The 26,269-nt window shown below is 39.8% G+C and overlaps 2 protein-coding genes across 2 annotated transcripts; one reads left to right on the top strand and one right to left on the bottom strand.

Moving 5' to 3' along the window:
- Positions 1-2,297: 2,297 nt before the first annotated feature.
- Positions 2,298-4,697, bottom strand: LOC131891086 (uncharacterized). Its single transcript, XM_059240590.1, has 6 exons — positions 4,433-4,697; positions 3,648-3,806; positions 3,403-3,581; positions 3,165-3,341; positions 2,851-3,100; positions 2,298-2,787 (listed from the first exon to the last, which is right to left on the bottom strand). Exons 2-6 carry the CDS (start codon positions 3,736-3,738, stop codon positions 2,615-2,617), a joined length of 870 nt encoding a protein of 289 aa, XP_059096573.1. The 5' UTR covers positions 3,739-3,806; positions 4,433-4,697; the 3' UTR covers positions 2,298-2,614.
- An 11,436-nt stretch (positions 4,698-16,133) lies between these two features.
- LOC131891094 (Krueppel-like factor luna) lies at positions 16,134-18,703 on the top strand. Its single transcript, XM_059240602.1, has 2 exons — positions 16,134-16,860; positions 16,938-18,703. The coding sequence occupies exon 2, from the start codon at positions 17,718-17,720 to the stop codon at positions 18,474-18,476; it is 759 nt and encodes a 252-aa protein (XP_059096585.1). The 5' UTR covers positions 16,134-16,860; positions 16,938-17,717; the 3' UTR covers positions 18,477-18,703.
- The last annotated feature ends 7,566 nt before the right edge of the window (positions 18,704-26,269 follow it).

Genomic DNA, 26,269 nt, shown 5'->3' with positions numbered 1-26,269 from the left:
ACTACAAAATTGGGTTCTAGAACCTTCTTTTGTTCGATTCGATATCCATTGATATTAGCTTGTTCCTGTAGTCAAGTTGGTGTATGTTGGCTGAGGCTAGCTAGCTGGTCAGCCAAGAGTAGGTCATCGTAGTCGACCGACTCTTATCTCTTCTCCCTCTGTTGGTAGCCCCAACCTAGCGAAATCACCCATTCTTCTTCTGGCCTGTCCCCAGGGAGTACGTTCCTCCTTGGTTTCCACCTAGCACGTGTGTTGTTTACCTGCTCTACAGCTGGTTCTCATTCACACGCGCTGGTTTCTCTCTTGGCTCTCTTGGCTCTGTCTTCTTCTTCTTCTTCTTCTACTTTTTCATCTTTATTTTCCGCTCGCTCATTTTAACGGTTTTTCTCTTGAAACTGAAGGAAGCCTCCAGAATTATTTCCATATTTTGTTCAGGTCTCAAGTATTTCAATTAGGATCCCTTAACGGTGGAATTCTCGGCATATAGAAGGTATGTACGATGCTTAAAACGAAATTCATTTGACCTGAGAAGTTTGTCTATGTATATCTTTATGCTGACAAAATGTTAAGTTGCTCTACCTTTTAAAAAAACTATTATTTTTCAACCATTTGACATTTACACCTTAGCAAATTTCAACCCTACAGGCTTGCGAGATCTAGATCAACATTATACCAGTTATGTATGGGTTGAGCCCAATCAAAAAGAAGTCATGTTAAGAAACGATAACCCTTGCCATAAGAAATTTATTTTGCCTTGTAACCTACAAAACTACTCTATATGATCCGTGTTAAACAATTTTGACAATGAATATGTAAAAATACGTTCATACTGTCCCAGTTATGATATATGGATGGCATCCCTGGTAACCAATAACACAAAGTTTGGCAAAAAGAAAAAAATGGCACCGATTATGCTTACTACGGACAAATTCAGTTTCGCTTACTGTGACAGTTTCAAAGTGGGGTAGATGAGATGATTTACTCCACGAAGTGTTGTGATCTGTTGATATGCCTACAGTCATGAACAGAAGGATGTAAGAAACGGCAATATCAGCAAATTTTACCATACAGCGACAAATTTTGCCTCTCACATGCAAATTGTTCATGATTTGCTTCAAAAATGTGTACCTACAAGTCAATACAATCAAGAAGAAGGCCATGGCTTTCCATAAAGGCCGTCTGCCTCCCACCTCCTTCCATATGAACAATAGTCCAGTTGAGATCTTCAAGCATTTTAACTATGTCGGTTACCTTCAAATCCACAATAACTAAGGCCAGGGCCAGGATTGGAATACTCAACAAACTTCCAATCAGAAGGCTTCCCATTCCAATAGTCCTTCAACTCTTCCGGATCTACATTACCCCAAGTTTCCTCTACGGCCTTCACCTATTGAAAATAGGAAACTAAACTGATTATAAACAACAAGAAAAATCGACTACATTTACAAGTACATGAAATGAACAGACTAAACAATAAAAACAAAATGAACTACTCCTTAAGCCAAAAATACACGAAATAATCTATAAAAAAATATTGACAGACGAAAAAAGTGAAATACGACATGAGCATAAAAATAAAAGATATGAGACTAAACTACTAGAAATAGGAAGAAATGAAAGCTAACGAACAAAAGTGTCTTACCTTAAGCAGCCACGCGACCACTTACACAACACAACACACTCAGACCGGTCGTTTGAAAAGATCAGGAACAACAAAATGTTGCGACTGCTCTCAACAAAAGACGGGACCGAACTGGAAAAGGGTTACTTCCAACGCCGGGGTTTGAACCCACGACACCTGGGGAGAGGATTCTTGCCTTGTTAGCGCTGCCCCTTAGACCGCCCGGCTACACCACCTCCTTATAATTTACAGTCGATTTTGGTACTTATTTATTCTTGTTGTTCCTTTAGCTTTCTCAATGAAATGATCTATACATCATGAGCCCCTTGGGCCGCAACGTAGCGCTCTAAGCGTGGGCAAAAAAAACGGTACAGGTTTGGCACAAAGGCCAGATCCAGGGTCCTGAAGGCTCGGTGCAAATTGCAAAACATATCTTTTAAACACTTGGCGCAGACCAACTCAAATGAGTTGGTACACTAAATACTACGTAAAGTTTGACTGGTACAATTAGGCGAATTTACTATCGTTCAATTTAATAGCACAGGGGATTTTATTCCTTGTAGTGGTTGCTAAAGCTCGTGAAAACCCAAACCAAAAGAAAGTACTCAATCAGCAAAAACACCGCGGAAAAAAGGATATTATGTAACCAATAAAAGCACAAAAACTTTTCTCTACATATTTATAACAAACTATGGCCGAACGTCAAAAACTATTCTGACAAAAGTGTGAACTTATTTTTTCTGACCTATATACGAGCATAAAAGCAGCAACATCGATGCAATCAATAACGTAATGCATATTTTTGAACCCTTGTTCTGGTTTGGATTTAAAAATGGGAAAAGAGTCTTCAAAAAAAAGCAATGGTGCCTACTTTATTATGGGGACAGCTCATAAGAACCGTGCTCATCAAAGGATAGCAAATAAGTAATAACATGTCAGTCAGCACACAAATAGATTATTAATAGAAAGTTTTATCCATGTGTAAAGAGTTTTTCAACATTTCCCATTAATTGGAATGGACAACGAAATTGCGTCTATGATGAAACCCACACTTGCGATTCCGGCATTGCATAACATGATATTGTTGAAAGACATGATAGACAATAAATAACCCGATAAATGCGACCCCATTCCAATCCCTAAGTAGAAGAAAGTGGCCCATAATGCTGCAAGAAAATCGCAAAACTTAACTATCCTTTACATGAAACCAAAAGTCAGCGTTAACTCACATTGGACTCTTTGAGACACAAGCTCGTTCATGTGTAAGCTTGCCAATGCGACCCCATGCTGAGCTCTGGAACACGTAGCAATAAGACAACAATTGAGAAGGCCAAAGAAGAGTGTGGAACAAACAAAGAGCCAATCCTTGGCACCGATGCATAGGTGACTGATGGGTCCAATTAACAGAAAGCCAATGATGCCTCCAAAATCAAAGAACAAATTCCAATAAATTGGCGTGGGCGGATCGGTATCACAAATCTAAGAAAAACATACAAAGTTCACTCAAAAGGTTACTTGTCGCTGCTCAAAGAAGAGCACTTACTATGCCTCCTAGAGGTCGGAATACAAGGGTTGTCATTCCAAAAAACACGAAAAACAGGGTAAACGTTGTTGGACTCAGATCCAATTGCAGGGAGCGATATTCAATGAGAGCGAAGAGGGATCCCAAGGTGAAATTGGCAAAGAAATTGCTAATTATTGGCAACATTACATGGGGAGTCTGAGAGGTTGACATCAAGAGATATTCTATAACTTTTCAAAATGGAGTGATTTGAACTCACCTTTAAAAGCGTCGCAACCGGCACAATTTCCATATCAACATCTAGTTTGGAATATTGCCGTTTCCATCTGGAAGCAACCCAATTTGCGATGGGAATCATTGCCAAATGCAAGCAGCCAATAATGAGGAAAGGCAAGTAGAATGCGAATCGGGTAACTAATTGAATTGACAATGAACTCCCTAAAAATGCACATGTGAGCCAAAATGTTGACAAGGATGACGCTTTAACATCCTATTGGGACTCACCAAATATCAAACCACAAGCCAGTGATGTTTCCGTTGTTCCAATAACTAATCCACGTTGACTAGGAAACGCGTCCATTATTTTGGTCAGCATGCTTATCAAAATGACACTTTCGGCCACTCCAGTGATAGCCCGAATACCAAAAAAACTTTTTTTAAAAGCTGCAAATGTCAAGGTTCACAATTTTTATTATATTTTGAAATCTTCTATTCTGTTACGTTTCAGTGATTAACACAAAATTCATCAATTAGCCAAATCATCCTTAAAACCAGCAGGTTTCCCCACCCACCAGGCCTCTGGACCTGAACAACTAGAAAATGAACGAGGGCGTTAATAAAATAATATTTCTGAGCTTATTCAATGTATGACGATTGCGCCTTTCTGCAAAGGATAAATGCCCCATGTCACAATAATTGCACAATTTCAGTTTCAGCTTAATCGAATGCCTAGATCAGGAGTTCTGTTTAACCCTACTTGATAATCAACTATTGTGGGATCAAGTTATTTCTTTGATTGTCAGTAAGTCCCCTCAAAAATATTTGTTTCTTGGAGGTATAGAATAAAATATATTTTTTTTCATATCAAAGGCAAGTCATTTTCATAGAGTCTACATGAAAATGGTTTGTTGATGATGCATGTTTCGAAACCCTGTCGACCAAAAGGTTGGGTTTGAACTTAAAAATAAGATTGTGTCCTTAGTGTCTGTATTTCATGGCAACGATCTGTACAAAACGTTGACCTTGTGGAAATGGGAAGGGAACTAAAAATTAACCAGGAATTTACTTACCTTAATAGAAATACCCATAAAAAGAAATAGTGAGGACTTCCTGAGACCAAGTCGATTGATCCAAAGCCTCCAACAGTGATAGCCATCAAAACGGCACCAATGTTGTAGCTGGTCATGACACTGACACATCTTCCAAACTCAGCTAGGAAAGGGCCCCCAAGAAAACCAAAATAAGAAGAAGTAGCCATGAGCAGGCTAATCTGAAACCCGTAGAAAACACAAGATAGGTGGCAAACAAAATTAGGGAATAAGTAGTTGTCTCATTGTTTGCCACGCTTTTCAGTATTGGTCTAAATCTGGGCTGACGCTGAAATATCGTTCGAAGAAAATGATAATATGGTTGTAATAAAAATACTGCAAGATACTCATGATTTGAGATAATAAACTGAAATCGAATTGAAAAACGAAAAAGTTGAAAGTTTTTCAAATTTGCAACTCAATTGAGAGAAAAGACCTAATGAGGGCTTTTAAGTTGGCGTTATCAATTTTAAAATCTATCACCATCTACCATTCAAAGGATCGGTTTCTTGAAAAACGGCTAGACTTCCATAACAATTACAGGTGTTGTCGATATAAATGCCTTGACTCATCAGTCTGTCCCCCAAATAATCAAAAGTAGTAGGGGCACTTAAAATTTCGATGGCTGGTGTCAAGGAGTCCGGAATAGGAACTCTGTGATCACTGCATGCACAGGAAAATTCAAGTCTCTCCTGGAGATCACTAGTTTTTATATCTGTGGAAATTTACTTCTTTTTTAGAAATCGACTCCATCCAATGTCATTTTTTGAAAGTCTCAGTAGGTTGCTGTTTGTGGTGAAATTGTGGTCAAATGATGCTAAAATTATTTGCTCATTCAATGTTTCCTGCGTCTTGTAGGATCATATATGTGCCTTTGGAAAGAGATGGAAGGCGTCACCCTGAATTGTAAAGCGCAGACATGCGTCAGTGGTGCCTATTTCTTATCAAAATAGTGAAAATACATTTTTTCGGCCCACACAAAATCAGCCACAAGAAGCCTAAAAAGAATAAAAATGTGAAAACGGGCCCAAGATGCAAAAGATGCAAAAAAGGGTCCAGGATGCAAATAAATCTTATTTGCTTAAGTTTGAGAACTATTTATAAGGGTTTCAAAAAATGAAGGAAAAGCAGAAAAAATGAAATTTGAGTTTCAAAAGATTTTATTGTGGATACCTTGAAATATTTTTAGACAAAGTCACCTCTTTTGTCAAATAAAAAAGCCCCGAAAAACACAGATTGAACATTCTTGAGCACAAACATTCATTGAGAATAATCTGTAAGGTAGAATCTGCATGTGTTTTATATTTCGATTGAAAAAGGAACAATATTACTTTGTTATCCAAAAAGGGCAAAGTATTTTCAATAAATTCTGTATCTCAAAGAATATCATTTTGATCTCTATTCATAAGGAAGACGTTAGCTAGGTTCAATTAGACTGTACAAAAGTTTTGAGCAAAATCCTCCATCAGTCAGATCTACCAACAATAATTCATTGGTACAACAGATTTGATTTTGAGATAAAGACACGTAAGAATTGTAAATCGACCGATTTGTGTTTCATTTAATACTGTTGGGGATTACATTCCCAATAGCCAAAAAACGAGGAAATTTGACATTTCATTGGAACCAAAAACAGCGATTCCTTACAAAAGAATAAATATCCTGCAAATCTTGATCTACAGATTTCCATACATGATTATCTATATCTTGGCACCTCTTACTTGCAATTTGGATAATCCGTGTTCCAATGCCTTACTTGGGAACACCGGACCGACACAAAAGATGGCCATTCCATTGAGGAGGAGAACTGAAAGGCAACAATGAAAGTGTTGGAACACCTGATTTTCTATCATTGGTGTTACTATTACCAATGTTCCCAACGATCAGAAGAGACCACTTAGAACAAGAATGGCTTCCACTCATTATGAAATTGCCGAATGAAATGACAGACCAATGCATATTTTCTCGTTCAAAATTTGCCCCTACTCACATCTGGCAAGCTTTTCCGCATAATGCTTCTTTTAAAACGGTTTTATTGAAGGCATTAAAAGTGAATATTTCTTCAAATGTTGTTCATAAGGCTATAAAACAAGTGACACCAGAGAGAGAGATCGATTTCCATGGAGCTGATTGAGAACCTGTCAGTGGATGACATTGTTTTGGACAAAGAATAGTTAGATTGGCAAATTTAAAAACACATATTCTATTGTAGAGACCGGTATGACTTCCCTGAAAGCATTTTCATACTCACACTTCAAATAATTTAATAAAAAGTTGAATTTGATGTCAGTAAGGCAAGAAACGTCTAAAGCACAATTATTTTGCCTAAATCATGCCCAGGGGGCTGGCGTAATAGTGAGCTTACTCGTTTCATTATCATTGTCTATTAGACAAGATATGACCAACCAGTTTTCCTACTCAGCCAAATATTTCTCAGAGTCTTCAGTCACTAATCACTTCACTTTGTCAGTTTGTGAACGTTGAATTCCGATTTTACCATTTTTTTGTTTTGATTTTCACGGCCTTCACTAACCGCTACAAGGAATGAAAGCCCCGGTTTAAAAATTAAATTGAAAGATTGTCTAATCGTGACCAATGACTTTTAGTTGGCAGACCAGGCTAGCACTTGAATGTGAGGTTGTTCGGGAAATGTGATCAAAAACTTGTCCAAATCTGACTTGAAATAAGAGACAGCATCTACAACGTCTACGCACTCTCTGCAAATATTAAAGGGAAGTAAATTAAGCAATGAAGGAGCATTGAAAATGGAGATGAGGACTTTATTGTTTTAGATAGCTTGGATTCTCGAAGGTTTGAACGCATTCACAAAATACACTGCAATTGACCCTAAAACCTTGGTTGCGACAAAGCTCCTTATTGCTTTTCAAAAACACGTTCAGTATCAGATACCTTTTGTACCTTCTCTGAATACTGTACAGTTCCAACCTTTCTAGCCTCTCCCGAAACGAGCGCTCTCTCATGGCCTCAAAATTCCTGGTAAAACATTTTTGGACCTGCCCGACCTTTTGCAAACCTGCTGAACTAATTGGAGCCCAAATGGGTGAAGCATATTCAAGATGTGGCTGGACAATCGACTTGTACCGAGTTAGCATCGTGATACTATCTCTGGACTTAAACGTGCGATACATCCAACCACATGTTTGAAAAGCTTGACCAATTTTCAACTGGATATGCTCATCGAACTTTCCATTATCTTGGAGGACTACACCTAAATCCTTGATGGATGAGACTTGCTGAATGCCCTTACCTTCATCATCTAATAGTGGAGTGTCTAATGGCGTCGACGCAAAGGTCATTGAGCGGAATTTCATTCCATTCAGTGCCATGTTGCTCATATCAACCCAAGAATAGATTTGGTCTAGGGCCTCCAACAGACAACCGGAGTTCTGACCATTCCTACCAAATACCAATTTTGTATCATCAGCATAAGAAGAGATACTGACATTACTACTACCAAGCTTCTGAAGCGGAGCAATGAAGATAATGAAAAGGAGAGGACCCAAAATGGAGCCCTGAGGGACACCAGACTTGACATCATGTATGTCACTAAGNTTAACTAGCCTGTTAACTAAAAGACCATGATCTGCCTTGTCAAAGGCCTTGGCAAAGTCGAGATAAACTACATCAACAGATTCATGGCTCTCTAGTCCCTCAATAACTTGCTCTACGTATATGCTCAATCAGTTAGGTAACCGTGCTAAAATGTGCTTGGAACCCATGCTGGCCAGGAGGAAGGACTTCATCGACTTCAAGAAATGCAACAAGCTTGAACTTCATGATCTTCTCAAACACCTTCGCAAAATTCGAAGTGAGAGAAATCGGCCTTTAGTTACTGGGGAGCGACTTATCTCCCCTTTGAAAATTGGAACAACATAAGCTACCTTCAGAGAAGAGGGAAACTTGCCCTGATCCAAGATGCAACGCATCAAGTACGAGAAAACAGGAGCAAGAACCAGTGAGCATCTCATCAGAAAGTGAGATGTCACACCATATCTGATCCACCAACGAATTAAAGTTGACGGATCTGGTTAGCTCTTGAGTGTTTGGTTGATTTGGAATTTTGATCAAAAACTTGTCCACATCTGACTTGAAAGATGCTGCCAGATTAACGCATATCTATTCCCGACGAATATTAGTTGGAAGTAAATTGTACAATGATGGAACCACCCAAGAAAGAAGAGAGGTGGACTTCTTTGATCTAACTAGCCTGGATTTTCGAAGGCTTGAAGGTGCTCTCAAAACACACATTAAGCCTCTACGGTCATTGCAATTGACCCTAACACCTGGGTTGGGACAAAGCTCATGAATGCTCTTAAAAACGTACAGTATTAAGTATCTTTCACATCTTGTTCAAATGTTGTACATTCCCAACTTCTCTAGCCTCTCCCAATACCTTTTTTTGGACTTGCTTGATCTTTTACCACCATCGCGTTTGGTTGTGATCTAGTGATTTTTGTCCCACTTTAAGTGCTGGATTTCAAAGTGACGCGTCTAAGTTGCAAGCTCCCTCTGGGCGATCTGCCATCGGTACACTAAGACCAAGAAAGCACGAGCTACTGTACACTGTACAGACCTAAATAATGGTCTTATTGCAAACAGGTTCATTGGAAAAAAATGACCTAATTACTTTTGTTTTTATGGAGTCAAACATTGTTTAAAGATACCTCCAGACGCATGATTCTGATGTTTTCAAACCAAGTGAATGACAATACTGGCAGTAATATGTTGGAGTTTTGCAAGGATTGCACTTTTTATGTGACAGCGCACAATGTTTCTTAACAGAAATACTTAACCAATTCAATGTTTTTTTTAAGCTGTTATCTATTTATCATTCCAATGGACGTGATTGTTGGGTGAAAAATGATTATTTTTTTTCAGGTTAGAGGCGAATTTTTTTAATTGCTCGTACCTCTTGAGTTAAGGCTTGGACGTTACTCAGAAATAGAGTCCTGTATTACAAGAGTATGACAATGAGGTCAGCCCACCATTACGGATGAATTTTGAACCTTCAGTTCCGTTCCAAAACATTGAGTTATATGGGTCCCAGATCCAAACTTAAGGGTGAGTTCTAAGGCTTAAGCTTTTCTACAAGCTTGATTAACGACAACTGCAGCAACACTTGTTTCAAATTATGCATTTTTCAACAGAAAATATAGAAAGTAGCTTATAAAGTGGTGTTCAAAGTACGTTTAAGGGCACGTGAAGGGTAGCTAAAGCCATATATAACTCGTAGAGCCATTTACTTTTATTTAGATGCGTTTGGTTTGGATCTGGGACGAATACGAACTCCTTGTTTTGGAACGGAATTGAAGGTTCAAAGCTCAACCACTATGGTGCGCTGAACTCACTGTCCTACATTTCTACATACAGGGCCCCGCCTAAAACTAGGGACCCTGAATGCAGAGACGCGCGAGATTTGACAAGTGGCTGCACTTTAAAAATGTAAACCATCAGAAGAACTAAAACGTTTCCAAACAGATTTTGAACTAATGTGTTGTATGAGAAAGAGTACTTTCATGGCCAGCATCATGAATTTTGATTCAAGGACCCTACCAAATTTTACTTGAAGACAAGTTGATTCATGGATATGGCATTTTGAATTGTTTCTAATATTTTTGTTGCTTTCCAAATCCTTTTTGAACCCATTTATTCACAACATTAGATTGCTAAAATATCTCATTAGATTATTGAGATTAACATTAACATATGGGAACTTCCTCGGTCTCTCAAAAGACAAGCTCCTTTATACTATACAATGTTGAATACGCATGGTTATACTCTCTCTTTTGAAGCGTTTCAGTCCAACTTGATAGTAGCAGCATGCAATAGATCAATGAGATAACTACATTTTATTGATAAATACCACACAAATGCAAATCTAATGACAAAAGACACTATTATCTTGTGGAATGAGTTGGTGTATCAATCAATCCATCCATGGTGTATCAATTTTGTCCTACACTATTCAAAGCTTTGCTTTTTATGCAATACAAATGTGTGAGCTCCTTTTGGAAGCAACTGACTCATTGTTGGGAAGGTTTCCAAGCAAAGTCCATGTTGGTTGACAATAAGGCTTGTCAAGTGAACGCATTAATGAACAACTGACGTTATTCCATGGAGTAAAATTGAAGACAACAGGCCCAGCCAAACCGCATTGCGCATGTATTGAATTTTGACATTTATTTCATTTTACCTGTTTGTCTAAACAAATTTCATTGTGGTATTGAGCCAATTTGATAGCGCGTTCACCAAATTACACCAACTATGTTCGTTTTGTTGGGTTTTGTAACACAGCTCACTCAAAATCACTTGATTATTGAAAATTCAATGGACGGATGGTTTGAGGTGGTATTTGTCTTAGTTCTCCCTCCCCATAATGCCCAAAATCAGGGTGCCCTTTTTTTCCTTGAATTTCCATTTTTCCTTGAATTTCCTTCACTTGACATGCCCTATTAATTAGCAGCCAATCAGATTGGTCGAATTTGATGACGTATACTCAACCTCGCGTATCTCTGCCTAGAGCATCTCAACCAAGAACGAGTATCAGCTCACCATTTTGGCGAGAATGTTTTCATACCAGTTAACGTCCAAGCCCCGAACTCCGAGGTAGGAGCTTTAAAAAACAGGCCTCTTGTCTAGTAAGACTTCCAGGCCCAAAATACAAAATAGTAATCAAGTTGCGAAGCACTGATTTCTAATCTGCCGGCGAGGCAGATACATTACATCAGTTGTCAAGAGGTAACATTAGTTAATCATTTGACTGAAACCTTTCCTAGATTAAAACAGCTAAAACAAATTTCATGACGCATAGATCTGGTCAAACCAACAATATGTCAGGTTTACGGCTAACATTTTGTCCTAACAAATTGACATCTCGACATCCAAAAGTACGTTTTGAGTCAACTTTGATAGCTTAAAAAGTCTAATGTCATTAACCCAATTGCTCCTGTACAAAACATTAAGATTTACTACATAAATCAACATGCGAATACACATCTGTTTAGTTGCTAGATCCACCACCTTTGCCGTTGATATTCTAAGAATGTTTAGTTTACTACTAAGATACTGTGCATTGCTTTGGCAAAATGCATATCAAGATAAATGGGCCTTTTGGGATACGCTCATTGTGACCGGTTCAAGCCACCTGGAGCATTGTTTGTTGTGCACGTGAAGGCAACTAAGAGATTGCCGTTTTTCTTTGCAAACCAATAGTATCCCAATGAAAAAGAAGTGAACATTGACAACCAGATATTTTTCGCGAGGTCCACCAAAGGAATGTAATATTTTGACAACTTTGTCACCCAGATCTTACTCGACAGAAACGGCATGCCGATCCTAAGTCAGCGAAATACACTTCAATGAGTCACGCTTGAAATACAATCATGGGCTTATTTTAAGATCTTTGATCTGGAATGTTTGAATAAGCTAAAAGTTAATAATAAGTTCATAAGAAATTGCACGCTATTAAATACTTGAAGTTTTCAGTTGATGACACTGTCATCATAGATTTGGGGAATAGATGATTAGTTATAAAAAGAATAGTGGGTAAGATTATTATCACTCGCCAAAGTTTACAAAGGGCTTTTCAAGCAAGCGTTCGAAATGGTGTCCATCAAGATAGATTTTTGTTTCAATATTTAACATTGTTACTATCCTTGTTTTCTGACTAAGAAAAATGATATAAAAATATTGCAATGAGAACTTTGTTGATTGATAATAAATTGAACCTCAGTGTCCTGGAAATGAGGTTAGACATGTGGAGCATATGCGTTGCATCTTGGATCGGGACAAGTTTCCACCCTCTATTAAGTTGTTTCATGTTGCTCGAAATTTTAAAAGATGGAGATGAACAACTCCTCCGTAATAAAGTTAGATTTCTCTCACTTCAAATATTGTGAAGGTTTTTGAGAAGGTCATAAAGTTCAAACTTGTAGAGTTTCTTGAAGTCCATAATGTTCTTTCTGGTCTTTTAATAAATAGATAGGCTCCATGACAATGGGATCCAAGGCAAGGCATCCATTTGCATTATAAGTTTCATTCCTAGTGTGAGGCAATTAGTTAAGTTCGAAGGATCCTTTAGTGAAATATATAATGTCAAGTTGGGGGTCCCACAGGACCCTAGTGGGTTCTCTCCTTTTCATTACCTTTATTGCTCCATGTCAGAAGCTCAGAAGTATAACTAGTATCTCTTTTTATGCTGATGATCATTGCTGTTTAAAAAAAGGCCACTAAAATTGACGAAAGATGCACTTAAAAAATGCAACATAAAATGTTAAGAAAACGAAATATGTTAAGGAGCTGGTGTAGCCGAGTGGTCTAAAAGGCAGCGAAACAATGAAAGAATCCTCTACCTTGGTGTCGTGGGTTCAAACCCGGGCGCCGGATGTAACCTTTTAACTGGTGGGATTCCAATCCCAGCAGCGGTAAGGAAGTCCGCAAAAAAAGCAAAAAAAACAGTCATATGCTTATTCAAGTTAGGTAAGAAAGGTACTTATCGTATCTGATAATGTAGGTCCTCAGACGCATCCATGAGCTTAGTCCCATCCCACGGTTTTGAGTCAATCCAATTCTATTCAGCAGGTAGTCTAAAATTAGTTCAAGGAGCACCATTACAAAACACTTAGTAAGAAAGATAGGAATGATGTAATCCAACGTAGAATGTCGGTATTTCCAACAGATGATAAGTGAATATACTGATGCGCTGACATTTCAACAAGTGTGCCGATGGTGATTGTACTATTTGTAAGTAAAGATTATATTTTGAAAAATCAGAATTGAAACTAATTCAATGTAATTCAATTAGACTTTGAAATTATTTCTCACTGCAATTGATTACATTTGATAATAAGGTAATTGCAGTTAGTTATATTTGAAGACAATGCACTTTGCCAGGGGAAGGCCACCTCCTTCATTCTGTGCCTTGTTACGCACTAACCTTAAGTTGAGCATTACTTTTGATCCAGTCTCCTTTGAGTGAGGATGCAATGAGATGACTAGAATCTGTATTGCAAAACAACAATAATTTCATTGAACCCCCTGGATCGACCCAATCTTTTGTTCATGAACCTGTGGTTTGTCAAAGTCGAGCCTGACTTTTGCCTTTATCATCTTGTTTTTTTTTCTTTATTTTAACTGGTGTTACCGATTGTGGTCATTTGGGGTTTATATGTAAGATCTCGACTAGTTGTGTCCATCAGATAACTCCTCTCATGATGAAAGGGATTATGGTTCACATGTGGAGAACTTGTTTCATTCTTTTTAGCTCCTTTTTGTCGCCAACTGGTTGTGGTCATAATTTTACGAACTTAGGAGGAAAACGTGACACAAAACTCCCCCAGGGTGAGGACATTTGGAGGCCATCGTTTATACAAAGGGCCTTACCAAAAGGTTTGATAGTTGCTTCGAGTGCAATTTTGAGGAATGCTATTTGATAGTGGTCCGACATTGTAGTTTATTAGTTTTGCTCCAACGACCACTCGAACCATAAATACAGGAATATAACTATATCTGATAGGAATGAGCAGAACAAAGTGAAACAAAATTTGAATTTTAGAATGATATTAAGTTTAGAATTTTCTTCGTCTTGTTTCCAAGAAAAGTTTTGAAAGGTTTGTTGGGACTTAAATGGTCCGAAAGTAATTTGAATTTGGTATTTATCCGAACAAAAACGAGCACTATCGCATTCTCGATTTAAATTCTATGACGAAAGCAAAATTCTTCATTAACAAGGCATTCTGGTTCGACTTGGACACACGACACAATCAAATGGCTTTTCGATTCAAAAGTTGACCCAATAAATTATTCTCTAAATTTGTAGGGATGAAGTGGCACTAACGATCACTTTGGAATTCAAAGTGGTCATTGATCAGCCAACTTCTTTAACATCAGATTGAAGCAAATTATAGTCTGACTAATGGATGGGCAAGGGTCATTAAAGGCGTTCACATTTTTCTGCATGATTAGCAAAAATGGTTCATTTGTTTCGTTAATGTTCTTGCCATGGCAACCCTGGTGCACCCAGTGGGAATAAGAATGTCAAAAAATACGCACCCAGCATTGAACCTCGTGCATTACAATACAGCTCAGCAAAAAATCAAATCAAGAAGCTTTTGACCTTTTTAAAACCTAACAATCAAAATTTTCTCTATAATTTTTTAAAACCAAGTTGACTTCCATGATAAATGAACGAACAAAATACCGAAGATATGTTGACATTACCTAGGATCAGAACAATGGTACAAATGTGCCGTGAGGGGCAAAACTTGTCCGCTATATAGAACTGGAGAGGGCTTCACACATTGATAGAAAATTCCCTTACAAGCCCTAAAGGTCACTGTTGGGAATACGTAGAAAGAGATCAAGAAAGCAGATTAAGGACTCTTCTCTCTCTTCATTACTACGTAGATCTAAGCAAAGAGGTAAAAACCTAAAACTTAGGTTTTCACTTTTTTTGACTAAATTAGTGACAAATTACCTAAAACTTCACCTTGTGACATAGAGATTTTCATGCTGAATTCATATACTTGGGTAGATTTTTAATGTTTGTTCTTACCACTCCGACCCAACAGAAATCTGACCTTGCTTTATTGAAAAAAACTTGGGACTCTAGATTCCTTGATAATTTTGATTTCTCATTCAAGCCAAATGTTATGCGCAAAGGTCTTTCAGTTCTTGGAAATGACGATATTTTGATAAGCAAGGTGGACTCCTGACTTAGGCGGCAAAGGTTGCTTGCCAAAGCCAATGGCAAGGACCAAACACCATTACATGATATCAAAATTGCATTTTTTCAATTACTTATGCTTTTCTGACTTAGGTATGCTATTTTCATATTAGAGGGATATCAGTTGATATCTTAGTTGTCATGTTTCACCATTTATCAAATATATAAGACTTCTCCAAATGTTTATTTATGACGGTTTTCGTCTTGAAGTGCTGGGAATTCCATTCCCAGTAGCGTTAAGGAAGTCCGGGAATAAATCAATAAATTTAACGTCTACACGAGAATTACATCCCCCACCTAATTAGGAACCTAACAAGTTATCAACTGCAGTGGATCCTATTTGCACCTTGGATTAGAAAACTAGCCATAATTATTTCTCAAAAACATATCTTTTGACTTAATAAAAATCTTTTTGCTTTTCCTTTGGCGGAATCAATTGCCATAACAACGCTTTCTTTTAACAAATGAGTCAAAAAAAACTCGTCTTTTTAGTTTTTGGCGATTTTTTCTTTTTCAAGGTCTAATCCTTATCCAAAAATTAACAAACCACATGTTCATTAACGCAGTGGGGTTAATCATGGGAAGCAATATAGCATAATTTTCCATTTGTAATAAAGTCCTTGCGAAGTATATTCTCTCTCACACACACACAAAACGTATTTCAAACTTGTAAATATGCAGCATTCTTAATTCTCTTTTAACAAGGGTTCTGGAAATCTACTCGAGGATATTTTCAATCCACGTATAGTAATGGAATCTATTCAAGGTTGTTTTAATGGATCAGGTTTCCTCGAGTCTTAAGAAGTGACTTTTGAATCAAACCTTATAGAGATCTTTGTTGAACTAAATAGCTTTTTTTAAGCCATCAAAACCAGAAATCTGGAACGTCCCCAATCGTGGCCAACAAATATCAAAGGCAGCAACAAGTCAGCTTATGCAGATCTCTTGAAATTACGGCCACCCTATCTCATCATCGACAACAAAGCTCATTACAAATCTCTTCTACCCATCACCTCAATGAATACAGAGTCTACTAGCCTCATTCCAATGGAATGGACCTGCGAAGAAGCCTTCAAAGCGCAATAATCATCCGTTCTGAAGATTTCGGCCCAAGGAGAATGTGGCTTGGTCGAGTCTTTGGCGACTGCAGAGTTTCTTCCACAGACGATAGACTTGCCTTCAGAAACTTGCCCACAAGGTGTGGGGAAGTGGCCGATCTCCAGTAGGTAGTAACCAGTCACCACTAACCATCATCTTCTGAATCTGTACCACGTTCTACCAGTTTTCTGACTAGCTCTCCTGGCCTACTAGAGGGCTACGACAGCACCTCAGGGAGAGCTACAGAGACTCTATGAACGTATCTGGAGAGAGCGTTCGAGAGGTGACTGAGTTTCAGGCCACATTGTCGAGCTTGAATGGAAAAAACGCGACCTAGTGAGCGAAGACGACGCCTGTGGACGGAGAAGATGGGAGGAAGAAACAGTAGTTGGTTGAGGGCGTAGTACGACGTCCTCCTGGTTTTGGGGAGGTACGGGAGAGTGGTCTTGAAAAGGGCCTCGAGGCGTCCAGGAAACACACCCAAAAAACAACACGAACAACGCCCAATTTTCCACTGGGTGTGTTAAACAAGTAGGAGAGCCGTACAATGCATTACGAACGAAGAGAGGTGGGCGTATTTGTACAAGATCACGAACATTTATATTGGGTTGATCATTGACGAGGTTCTTTTCATTTTTGGTTCAGTTTTCTTTAACTCAATGACGGATGATAAGGGTCCATTTCAAGGGAAGATGTATAAATAAAAGGTCCGAGATCAATACCCATCAAATTGCAGCACCTGATCAGAAGCTTCAAATGAAAGAAGGAAGAGAAAGGTGTGGCATGTCTTTGCAATTGTAACGAAGTGTGGATTTTTGATCTAAACCTCTCCAAAGTCTTGGCGTTCTCGTATGTTGTCCTACTAGTACATGTCGGGTGGAGATACAAGTTCGTCAGTAAAGTCGTAGTCGAAACTGAACTTGGCTGGTTGACTGGCCCTTGGCCGCCTGGTCTGGGTCTGATTTGGAAGAAGACGATGTTGTGGTCGTCTGAGGTATTCTCCGTACATTTTCGAGGCAGAAGCAGCCCCTTCGTCCGTCCATCCGTCCGTCCGTAGTTTGGACGGTAGAGCTGCTGATGACGTCCAAAAGCAACCTGAAGAAACGTCGCTAAATGTCTAAATGGTCTTCTGAAGAAGAGGACGAGAAGTAGAAGAAGAAGAAGAAGCCGTGTGGAGGAGGTGTGCATGTGTGTGGACGTGTGAGCACCTCTGAATCTTTTCTTCAAGAGATGATAGGGGAAAATTAGAGGAGGCGCCCTCAGTCTCATTTGCGGTGGCAAAGAAGTGAGTCAGGAATCGGTGCTCTAAGTATGGGGGAATAAAACGGCTATCCTCGCCTACCCCTATGATTCAAGACTGATTATGCGTAAATGTTGTCTGGTGAAATTTCTTACTTGACTTACATGTTGAGCAGTTGAGTGACCATGAATGTGGAGATCAAGCCCGTGGGGCATGAGTTTCATAATCCATTCAAAAGTGATAGCAATGCCAACAACTTGTCTTTCACGGCTTCTGTATCTGTGCCTGCCGTGACTATCACTCCAATATTCAAGCATTTGGATGAGCACGATCACCCTCATAGTGACACTGCAGTCCAGACTGAACCTGTTGACCTCAGTATGAAGTCCCCACAGTTGGATCAGACCTTCTCCGGGTCATTTACTCGACATTCGGCCTTGCTAAAGCGGTCACACAGTGGTCAACCCAAGGAGTCAGGCGTTGACCTAAGTGTGAAGCGGCCATTTTCGGCCGAGCCTGAAGAGGATTGGAGCAGTCGGGAATCCTCGCCCCAGGACTTGACATTGGGTACGGCAGCTCTCCTCGAGAGACTAAAACAGGCAGCCTTTTTGTTCCCGCAAGATCCGAACCCAATGGTCACGTCAACAGTGCCTAAACCAGACTTTCAGGAGACCCTGAGGAAACGTAAAATCCATCGTTGTGACTTCGAGGGATGCGACAAGGTATATACCAAGAGCTCTCATTTGAAGGCCCATAAACGGACACATACGGGAGAAAAACCTTACGAATGCTCTTGGGATGGATGCGGTTGGAAGTTTGCCCGTTCCGATGAGTTGACAAGGCATTACCGGAAACACACCGGGTCCAAACCTTTCAAATGTCTACAGTGTGATAGGTCTTTCTCTCGGAGTGACCATCTCTCCTTACATATGAAGCGGCACTGAACCAGCAGCGCTGGGCATTTCAGGGTGACCCCAGTCACGCGGAACAATCCCGTCCAACACTCTAGTACAATCGAGGAAAAAAATGACTGTGATATCTACAACTTCTTTGACTCCCCTACTTTCTTTTGTTGACCGAATTAATCTCAATGTTACTTGATGCTAATATTATCTATCTGTGTTTGATGCCAATACAATGTTGTGAAACCTGTTATCATTTTTCATGAAAACCTTGGACCCTCTCATTTATTCAGCAAGAAGCACCAATGAGCTTGTAAACCATTTCCTGATGTTCAAATCCAAAGTATTATTGATTCCAATGGGATAGGTCTGATGCGTTTCATCCACGAAGAGACAAGTAAGAACTTTACCGGTTACTGGGCACAAACCGATCGGACTCGATATCTAAACGGACAGACTCCAATGCAGAGTCCTTACAATCATCTTCATTTGTCAACTTGACCACGGATGGCCTAGAGTTATCGGTACAGCAAGAAATGTTAGGTGATACTTGATACCGAGGGGGGGTCGAAAAATCCAGTTTTGGTTTGTTGTATTCGTTGGGTGTGTTTTTTTTGGTTGCTTCGAATCGTTGCCTTGAAACTCCAATGATACGTTCAATAATAGGTATGGTCAATGGATTGCAAGTGTCTCAAGTACAATGTGATTGATTTATTTGAACAGATTAGGAAGCCGCTGTTGTGACGGATTCTATTTTCTGCCACACATGGCGTCAAGGTTCGTATTTCATTCTCTATGATGGTCTCTGTCCTCCATCGTTTGCTTATTCATGGTGGCATAAGTCGCACAAAAAGAGTCTCAACACGGCCCCTATTGTTGTTCTCAAGTGCGAAACCAAGTTAACTTCTGAAACACTAACAATGTCGATAAGATTCACCTTGACGTTAGAGTTCCAATAACATTAGGCACATCATCAGCAATCGCAGCTAAATAGAAGCAAATGACATGGTCACCCTTACTTTCAGCCGTATCCTTTTTTTCGTCCAACAGTTAAAAGACAATTTAATGCCAACCTTTATCTGAAATTGGAAATATAAATGGGCTGTTTGAAATGCGCTCCAATGAGAGCCTGTACAATAAAGGAACGATGGAAAGCGCAGAATAGGAAATGCAAGTAGAATACCAAAAAACAGTTAGTGCCCTCTCGTCCCTGAACTTGTTGCGTGCGATGAAGTACAATGAATAAAAATCAATGCACCTCTGCCCAGAACAAGTTTGGTTGACTACTACATTGCTCGTTAGGCGTCTTTTATCGTCATCCTCTATTCATCTGCCTCGGAGGATTTGGTAGGGATATCAATAATACTCCCATTCATCTTATAGTGGGCCTTAGTCGACCCCCAATAAACTCCCAGTCGCTTTGTATTGTGTTGTTATTAATTTTGAAAGGTATTGTATGTGTCGAAAAACGCACTTGTAAGGTACGGAGAAAGACATCTAAGAGAAGGGAGGGGTGATGGGCGCAGGCAAATTAAAGAACAATCAAAATGTCGAAACTTTTGACACCTGAAGCGGAGGTACCCAAGGCAATCATCTCTTGATCGTCTTGCCCCAAAGACTGATCTAATAAATACATTTGATGGCATCTTTATGGCTCACGATATGGAGCGTCTTTAGAAGAGCCATCAATCGGCTGTTCAGACAATTCCAGCCTATTTACTCCTTGGGCCGGTGGCTCCGGCTTCATTCAAGCACACATAATTCCGAGGCAGATTCAAAGGGGATTGAAATCAAAAGTCATGGATTATTTGTACTTTTGGCGGAAGATCGAACTGAGTGTGGCAACTTCTTCATCATCGGTATCAACACCACTCTAATATGACCTTGAGCAATGGACACATTTGGACATTTCGGCCATTCCGTATGTCATAAAAAAGGTTCGGGAATGAAATGGGTTGTAATAGCCGTGGAGACAGGATGCATCATTGTAGACGTCATCATCATCAATAATCGACATTCTCGGAGCTTCCATGAACGTTAGATGACTATCTACTTTGATTGAGCACTAATTGAACCTGACTGAGAAACCTTAATGAGGCCTGCACATTCCGTCACAATCACGTTTTTGGCCGAGGATAATTGCCATGAAAGTGTTGTTCTTGATTCAAATTATTTCGGGCTCTTCTACCATTGCAAGCACTCTCCTTCGTCCTTCGTTAATGTCGATGAATCTGATTTTGATGCATCGCGGATTGAACCCTTGTGTTTGTAAGCAAATAAAGGAACGAGAGTGTTGAAAGTTAACGGGATCCCGGGAATCAGTCATCGAAGCAATTGAAACCCAAACCCACAACTTGTCCGATAGTTGTTCAATGGGATAGCAAATTGACTCATTACTTCCTTCAACAAATCATCAGCCATTAGGGTACAAAATGGCGGCTCCGCCATCACCGATGGGGGCTCATATGGAATAAAATATTCAAGAGACTCGGTGTGCAAAAAGGGTCCTCCCACGCTCTAAAAAACCATTCCAAAAGGTTGACACCCATGTATTTACCTTTGTGCTCAACTCATGTACCTGGCGTACCTTGGACTAGCCCTCCATAAGATGGTTGAGTCAGAGAAAAACTGTGTTTCCTCGCCTTGATTGTACTGTATGATGATGACGAAGACTATTGTAAAACGCCCATTTTGCCCCATTCCTGACTAAGTGCTTGGAATTGTTTGCCTGCCGTCAATTTTGAACGTGTCGCCATGGCGCATAACACGCACTCACATTAGAGCGCACATAAGTGTACCCAACTGTACAGTACGTATTTAGATATTTATGAGCTCAGCCGGGTTGTTTCTGCATTCACGCCTAAAGAGCCCTGGCCATAAAGTCAATAAAAAGATGATTTTTAATCGCTTTTCCGCTCATATCAATGTTCGATAATGTTCAACAATTGCTGAATACTTGAGACTGGGTGGGATGAGTCCAGCCGACACTGAATCCAGCAAGAGGGTATGGTACACAAACACTATTGCACATTCTATTGACTTTAGTCACTGTATAGAAACCTAAATGCGAGGCCCTACATCTCATTTGGAGTGAAAGTGGGGGGCTGGGATTGTCCAAAGCACTCTCGCAAGTGTAAAATTCAAGGGCAGACGTTTGGTATTTATTGCAGTTTGAAGTTGGAATGTCCCCTCAGACGGATTTCTGTCAGTGAGGTTACCACTTTTTACTGTCAAGATTAATGCCCTGACACACCTTAACGGTTTGGCTAGAGCTGACGGCTTTTTAGAGGCAGTCAAATCACACTCATCATTTGCGCTTATCGCTACAGACAACTTTAGTTAGTTACATTTCCAAGACAGAGCAACAGGGGATGAATGTTTCTTCAAGCGTTGAAGTACCAAAGCCATCGGTTATCTCGCAACCTCTTACTCGCCCTCTTTTTCTTAAGCTCAATCTTTTTCGTTTTCGACATAAATTCCTCACAAGATTTAGCCACTTTTAGCAAGATCATAAACATGTGTAATTTACGTGTTCGAATTCGAGGTCTGATGCCAAAACGACCTGCATCCTGCACTTCATTAATCACTACTGAATTTTAATTCGCGGGCACCCTTAGGAGAAACAAAGGAACGGGTCTCCGCTGGCCGACTGACGGTCGGCTATTATTTAGATTATTTCCAAATAGCATGGCAAGATTGGACCAAACTCGTGAGGGTGGCCATAACTGATGCCCCCAGGAGCAATCCCAACATTCCGCCAACGTTTGAGAGCATGGACAAAAAAGTGATTGTTTCTCTACGGGTCCATAACTCAACCATGTTTGATCCAAAATATAAGCGAACGTCAAAATCGTACATCAACTCGTTCCTTTGGTCGATATTCTTCAAGGCCAGACTGTAGGAGAAGGAGAAACAATGCTTTTGGCACAACCCGGATGTCAATTCGGACCCGAAGGGAGGTTTAGCTAACGAATTATCCAGGTGGTCGGTATTCATCTTGTCAATGTAGTTAAACTTGGTGACAATGTCAGAACTGGGATTAACCAGATCAATGAAGCCCAGTGGGTCATCGATATTGGTCTTTTGAAAAATGTCATAAACGGGCAAAGCCAAGTCCAGAGCATCAATACCTGGGATTTGACATCGAAAGTCCTCTTCATTTTTTTAAATCTCTGTTTGCAAGCATGAGCAACTTTACAAGTATTCAAGCTGTAGGAATCCGATTCTTCGCATGGGTGGTGTTTGGTCTTCTCATTCAAAAGCTTTTTGACCCCGAGTTGAGCCTTTAACTTGGCGTCCGAACCCCCAGAGGTTTTTGGTGAAGTGGAAAACAGGCATGTTGCCCATTCTACATATAGGTTTCCAACCAGACGGTTTCATGTCTGGCATGAACATGGATACTCCAGAAATTGGATCGACCTGAGAAAAATCTCTTTTCCATGCCATCAAAAGTGCGTTTCCATCTAGAATATTGAAAGTTCATGTCGAAGTTTACTAACGACTTTTTTTATACATTTTACGTTTTGAATGTTGAATTAAGGATGGACCGCAACACGGACTTAAAGTGCGCATTAAAAGAAAAGACCCAAGTGAAGGGCAGCCGACAATTAACTGGTCAGACAATTTATGTAATCAACTCCTATTCACAATTCATGTTCTAGATTGTTAATAATTATTTGCCTTCTTTAAAAAAAGTATTTAAGAAGGGCTAGGGGAAAGCAAACCTTCAATGTTTCATTTTTATGGCCCAAATATGATATATGTAAAGCAATATGTTGACATAATATTGCTCCGGCGAATTGGACTTTGTTAATATGATTTTAGTTTTCATGGCACGTCACGAGAGGTTGGTTTAGCAATCTGCCGTGAGTTTTCCCGTTTTGTTTGGGCTGTCTGACGTTGCAAATAAGTGTCCTTATAGATCATACATATTTTAATTCGAATTGAAGTACTAACTAAGCATTTTCTTTTGATTGCTGTTTTTTCAAATGCTCTTAGGTATGAAAGTTATTGTCCGAGGTAGAACCACATGAAAGCAATACAATCAAAGCACTTCCTTGTGATTTTGCGAGCTCGAAAAATGCCAAGATTTCCTTGAGTGTTTGCCACCATAACTTGATAACGTATCTTTACCTCCTTGCTTACGATCAATTAGCCACGTGACTTAAAACATATATTAAAAGAGAACATTGTATATTCCACGCCGAGTGGCAAATCATTCCAATATTTAACAATTCAGCTAGATTGTAAGTTTTTCTTCAAGTCCATTTTGATCACTACTAGTAATCCTCTTACAGAACCTACTAACGACTCGAAATAGCGGCCGTACGATTTGGTCTATGCCATGGAGTAGGCTGCATATTTGGAGCAGGTCGAGGTTCTTGCCCCTTTCCTCATGAAATTGACTTCCAAAGGATGCCTTCTCCCTCATGCCGTTGACTGATGTTGAACTTCACATCCCATATAATGTGTCGTTCAGTCGGATCTTTTTTCAATATAGAGACAGGGGCTTGATTAAACCTGAGACAAAGGCTACTCGTACTGAGAGTATATCGTTGTTAGCCGGGAGAGTAAGCATTTGTATCCTGTGTATCTAAATTTTAACTGAACAACACGTAGCGACTTGACCACTTTGCATTTAATTGAGATTTAATAAGTTGGTCATCACATGTTTCAACCAATTTCTCATGGTAATCAGCCACTTTCAGTTTTGAAGGACATTGTCACATTGGAGTAAAAGGTGTGACACGTAAAGTTGGTCCCCTTATCCGAATCTGCCATAAGATTAGAAATCCAAAATCCAGCTGAAACCGCCATAAGATTAGAAATCCACCATCCAGCTGAAACCGCCATGGGTTGAGGTTGAGGTTGACTTTCACCATTGGTAGGAGGGGGTTTACAATCCATTCCGCCAATCTGGCATTTGAACAACATATCCGTAATCGAGAAGTAGTAATTATTTATAAAGAAAGACACGTTTCCTCCAAAAGAGAACAATTTGTCATAAACTGTTTCTGGATTGATCATAACTTTGCTCAGGTCTCGAACAAACGGAAAGGGAGGCGGGAAATTCAAATCGCTTGAAATTTCGCCATACTTGAAATGGTTGTCGCAAATGGAGACAGTGGGAAACTCCAGGTCCGAAATGGCCACAAACTCGCTGCTTGTGAAAGTTGGATGCTCAGAATATGCCTTCAATTCCCAATATGTGGCTGCAATAAAACATCCAACACAAATACCGACTATCAATTGCTTTAACACTGCCCAAAAGCCTCGTTCAACAAGTCTCTGGACCATGGGAAAAGTAACAGAGTGCTTGGCCATCATGCAAATGGACTAAACTGAACGATCAAACAAGCCTCTTTGGGTACAGGAGAAGAGCACCATGATACACACCCTACGTGTTTATTATCCAGACTCCATCTTTTACTACACAACCTCACTCCCTTCCAGGCCTCAGTGATACCGACAAAACTTATAAAATATTTGGCCGAATGCAAAGACTTCTAGTAACGATTTTCAGGGTTATAAAAACAAACCGAACGACTTTTGTAAAATACCATCTTGAAAAATACCTCAGATAGAAAGATGAAAATCTGGAAGAAGATATTATTTTTCAAACATGATTAATAGAAGTTGGGAGTAATATTAGGTGAGTTTGCAGTTAAAATCATATCAGAATCCATCTAGCAAACACTAGGATATTCAGGGCATTAGTCGTCCCTCGATAAAAGGAACGGATTACAGTTACAATTACTTTGGCCAGAAAAAAACTCGTTACACAACCGTTACTCGCCAAAGAATGTAATGGCGCTACTCGTCCATAGATGTAGCCTTAGACAAAATGATTCTAATTTTTGAGGACGTCTGTTCCACTCTAGCAATCTCTGAATGTGTTGCGCAAGGCGGGGCAGAGTCTAAAATTCCGAAGTATATGAAGCAATTGTTTAAAAGGAGTTGCAAATTAGCAAAAAGGCTCCAGAGCACTTTGAATGCGGTAGTTGTGGCTAGCCTTCAAAGAAAGTTGGATTTAATCCAAGGTAGAATTAAGGCCTCCATTAAGACAGATCAGTTGAACAAGGAAAGTAGAGTTGTTCGAGAGGTGAGGTCGAATCCAAAGGCGTTTTTCTCTTATGCAAACTCTAAGAGAAAAATGAAACACTCTGTTGGGTCTTTTGAGGTCGATGGGGAAGTCATAGACAATGCAGAGATTATGGCCAACATACTTGGAGATCAGTTCTTTAGTGTGTTTTCAACTCCTCTGAGTTTAGGAGCAACAGACCATTGCTCTATTGATGAGTTTTTTGGGACTGGCAAGGCTTGTCAAGTTGAGCATTTAGATGATCTTGTAGTCACAGATCAGGATGGATGCTTTAGAGGCCATCAGGGACTTGAGACTCTCGAGCTCCCCTGGCCCTGATGGGGTGACATCTCAGTTTCTGATGAGATGCTCACAAGTTCTTGCGCCTGTTTTCTCGTACTTGATGCGTTGCATCTTGGATCAGGGCAAGTTTCCATCGTCCCTAAAATTAGCTCACGTTGTTTCAATTTTTAAAGGGGGAGATAAGTCGCTCCCCAGTAACTATAGGCCAATTTCTCTCACTTTGAATTTTGCGAAGGTGTTTGAGAAGATCATGAAGTTCAAGCTTGTTGCATTTCTTGATATCCATGAAGTCCTTCCTCCTAGCCAGCATGGGTTCTGAGCACATTTTAGCACGGTTACCCGACTGATTGAACATATAGAGCAGGTTATTGAGGGACTGGAGAGCCATGAATCAGTCGATGTAGTTTATCTCGACTTTGCCAAGGCCTTTGACAAGGTAGATCATGGCCTT

The sequence above is a fragment of the Tigriopus californicus genome, chromosome 2, assembly GCF_007210705.1.
Source record: "Tigriopus californicus strain San Diego chromosome 2, Tcal_SD_v2.1, whole genome shotgun sequence".
Classification (NCBI taxonomy): domain Eukaryota; kingdom Metazoa; phylum Arthropoda; class Copepoda; order Harpacticoida; family Harpacticidae; genus Tigriopus; species Tigriopus californicus.
Note: the sequence above shows the minus strand (reverse complement) of the source record. Positions and strands in the feature narration are given on the sequence as shown.

What these genes read in the sequence shown, in the direction of transcription:
- LOC131891086 (XM_059240590.1), bottom strand. Translation starts at nt 3,738, where the DNA reads ATGCTGACCAAAATAATGGACGCGTTTCCTAGTCAACGTGGATTAGTT. An exon ending in CGGTTGCGACGCTTTTAAAG is followed by an intron (nt 3,342 to 3,402) that starts GTGAGTTCAAAT and finishes TCAACCTCTCAG; the next exon opens with ACTCCCCATGTAATGTTGCC. An exon ending in TGTGTCTCAAAGAGTCCAAT is followed by an intron (nt 2,788 to 2,850) that starts GTGAGTTAACGC and finishes ATTTTCTTGCAG; the next exon opens with CATTATGGGCCACTTTCTTC.
- LOC131891094 (XM_059240602.1), top strand. Translation starts at nt 17,718, where the DNA reads ATGAATGTGGAGATCAAGCCCGTGGGGCATGAGTTTCATAATCCATTC.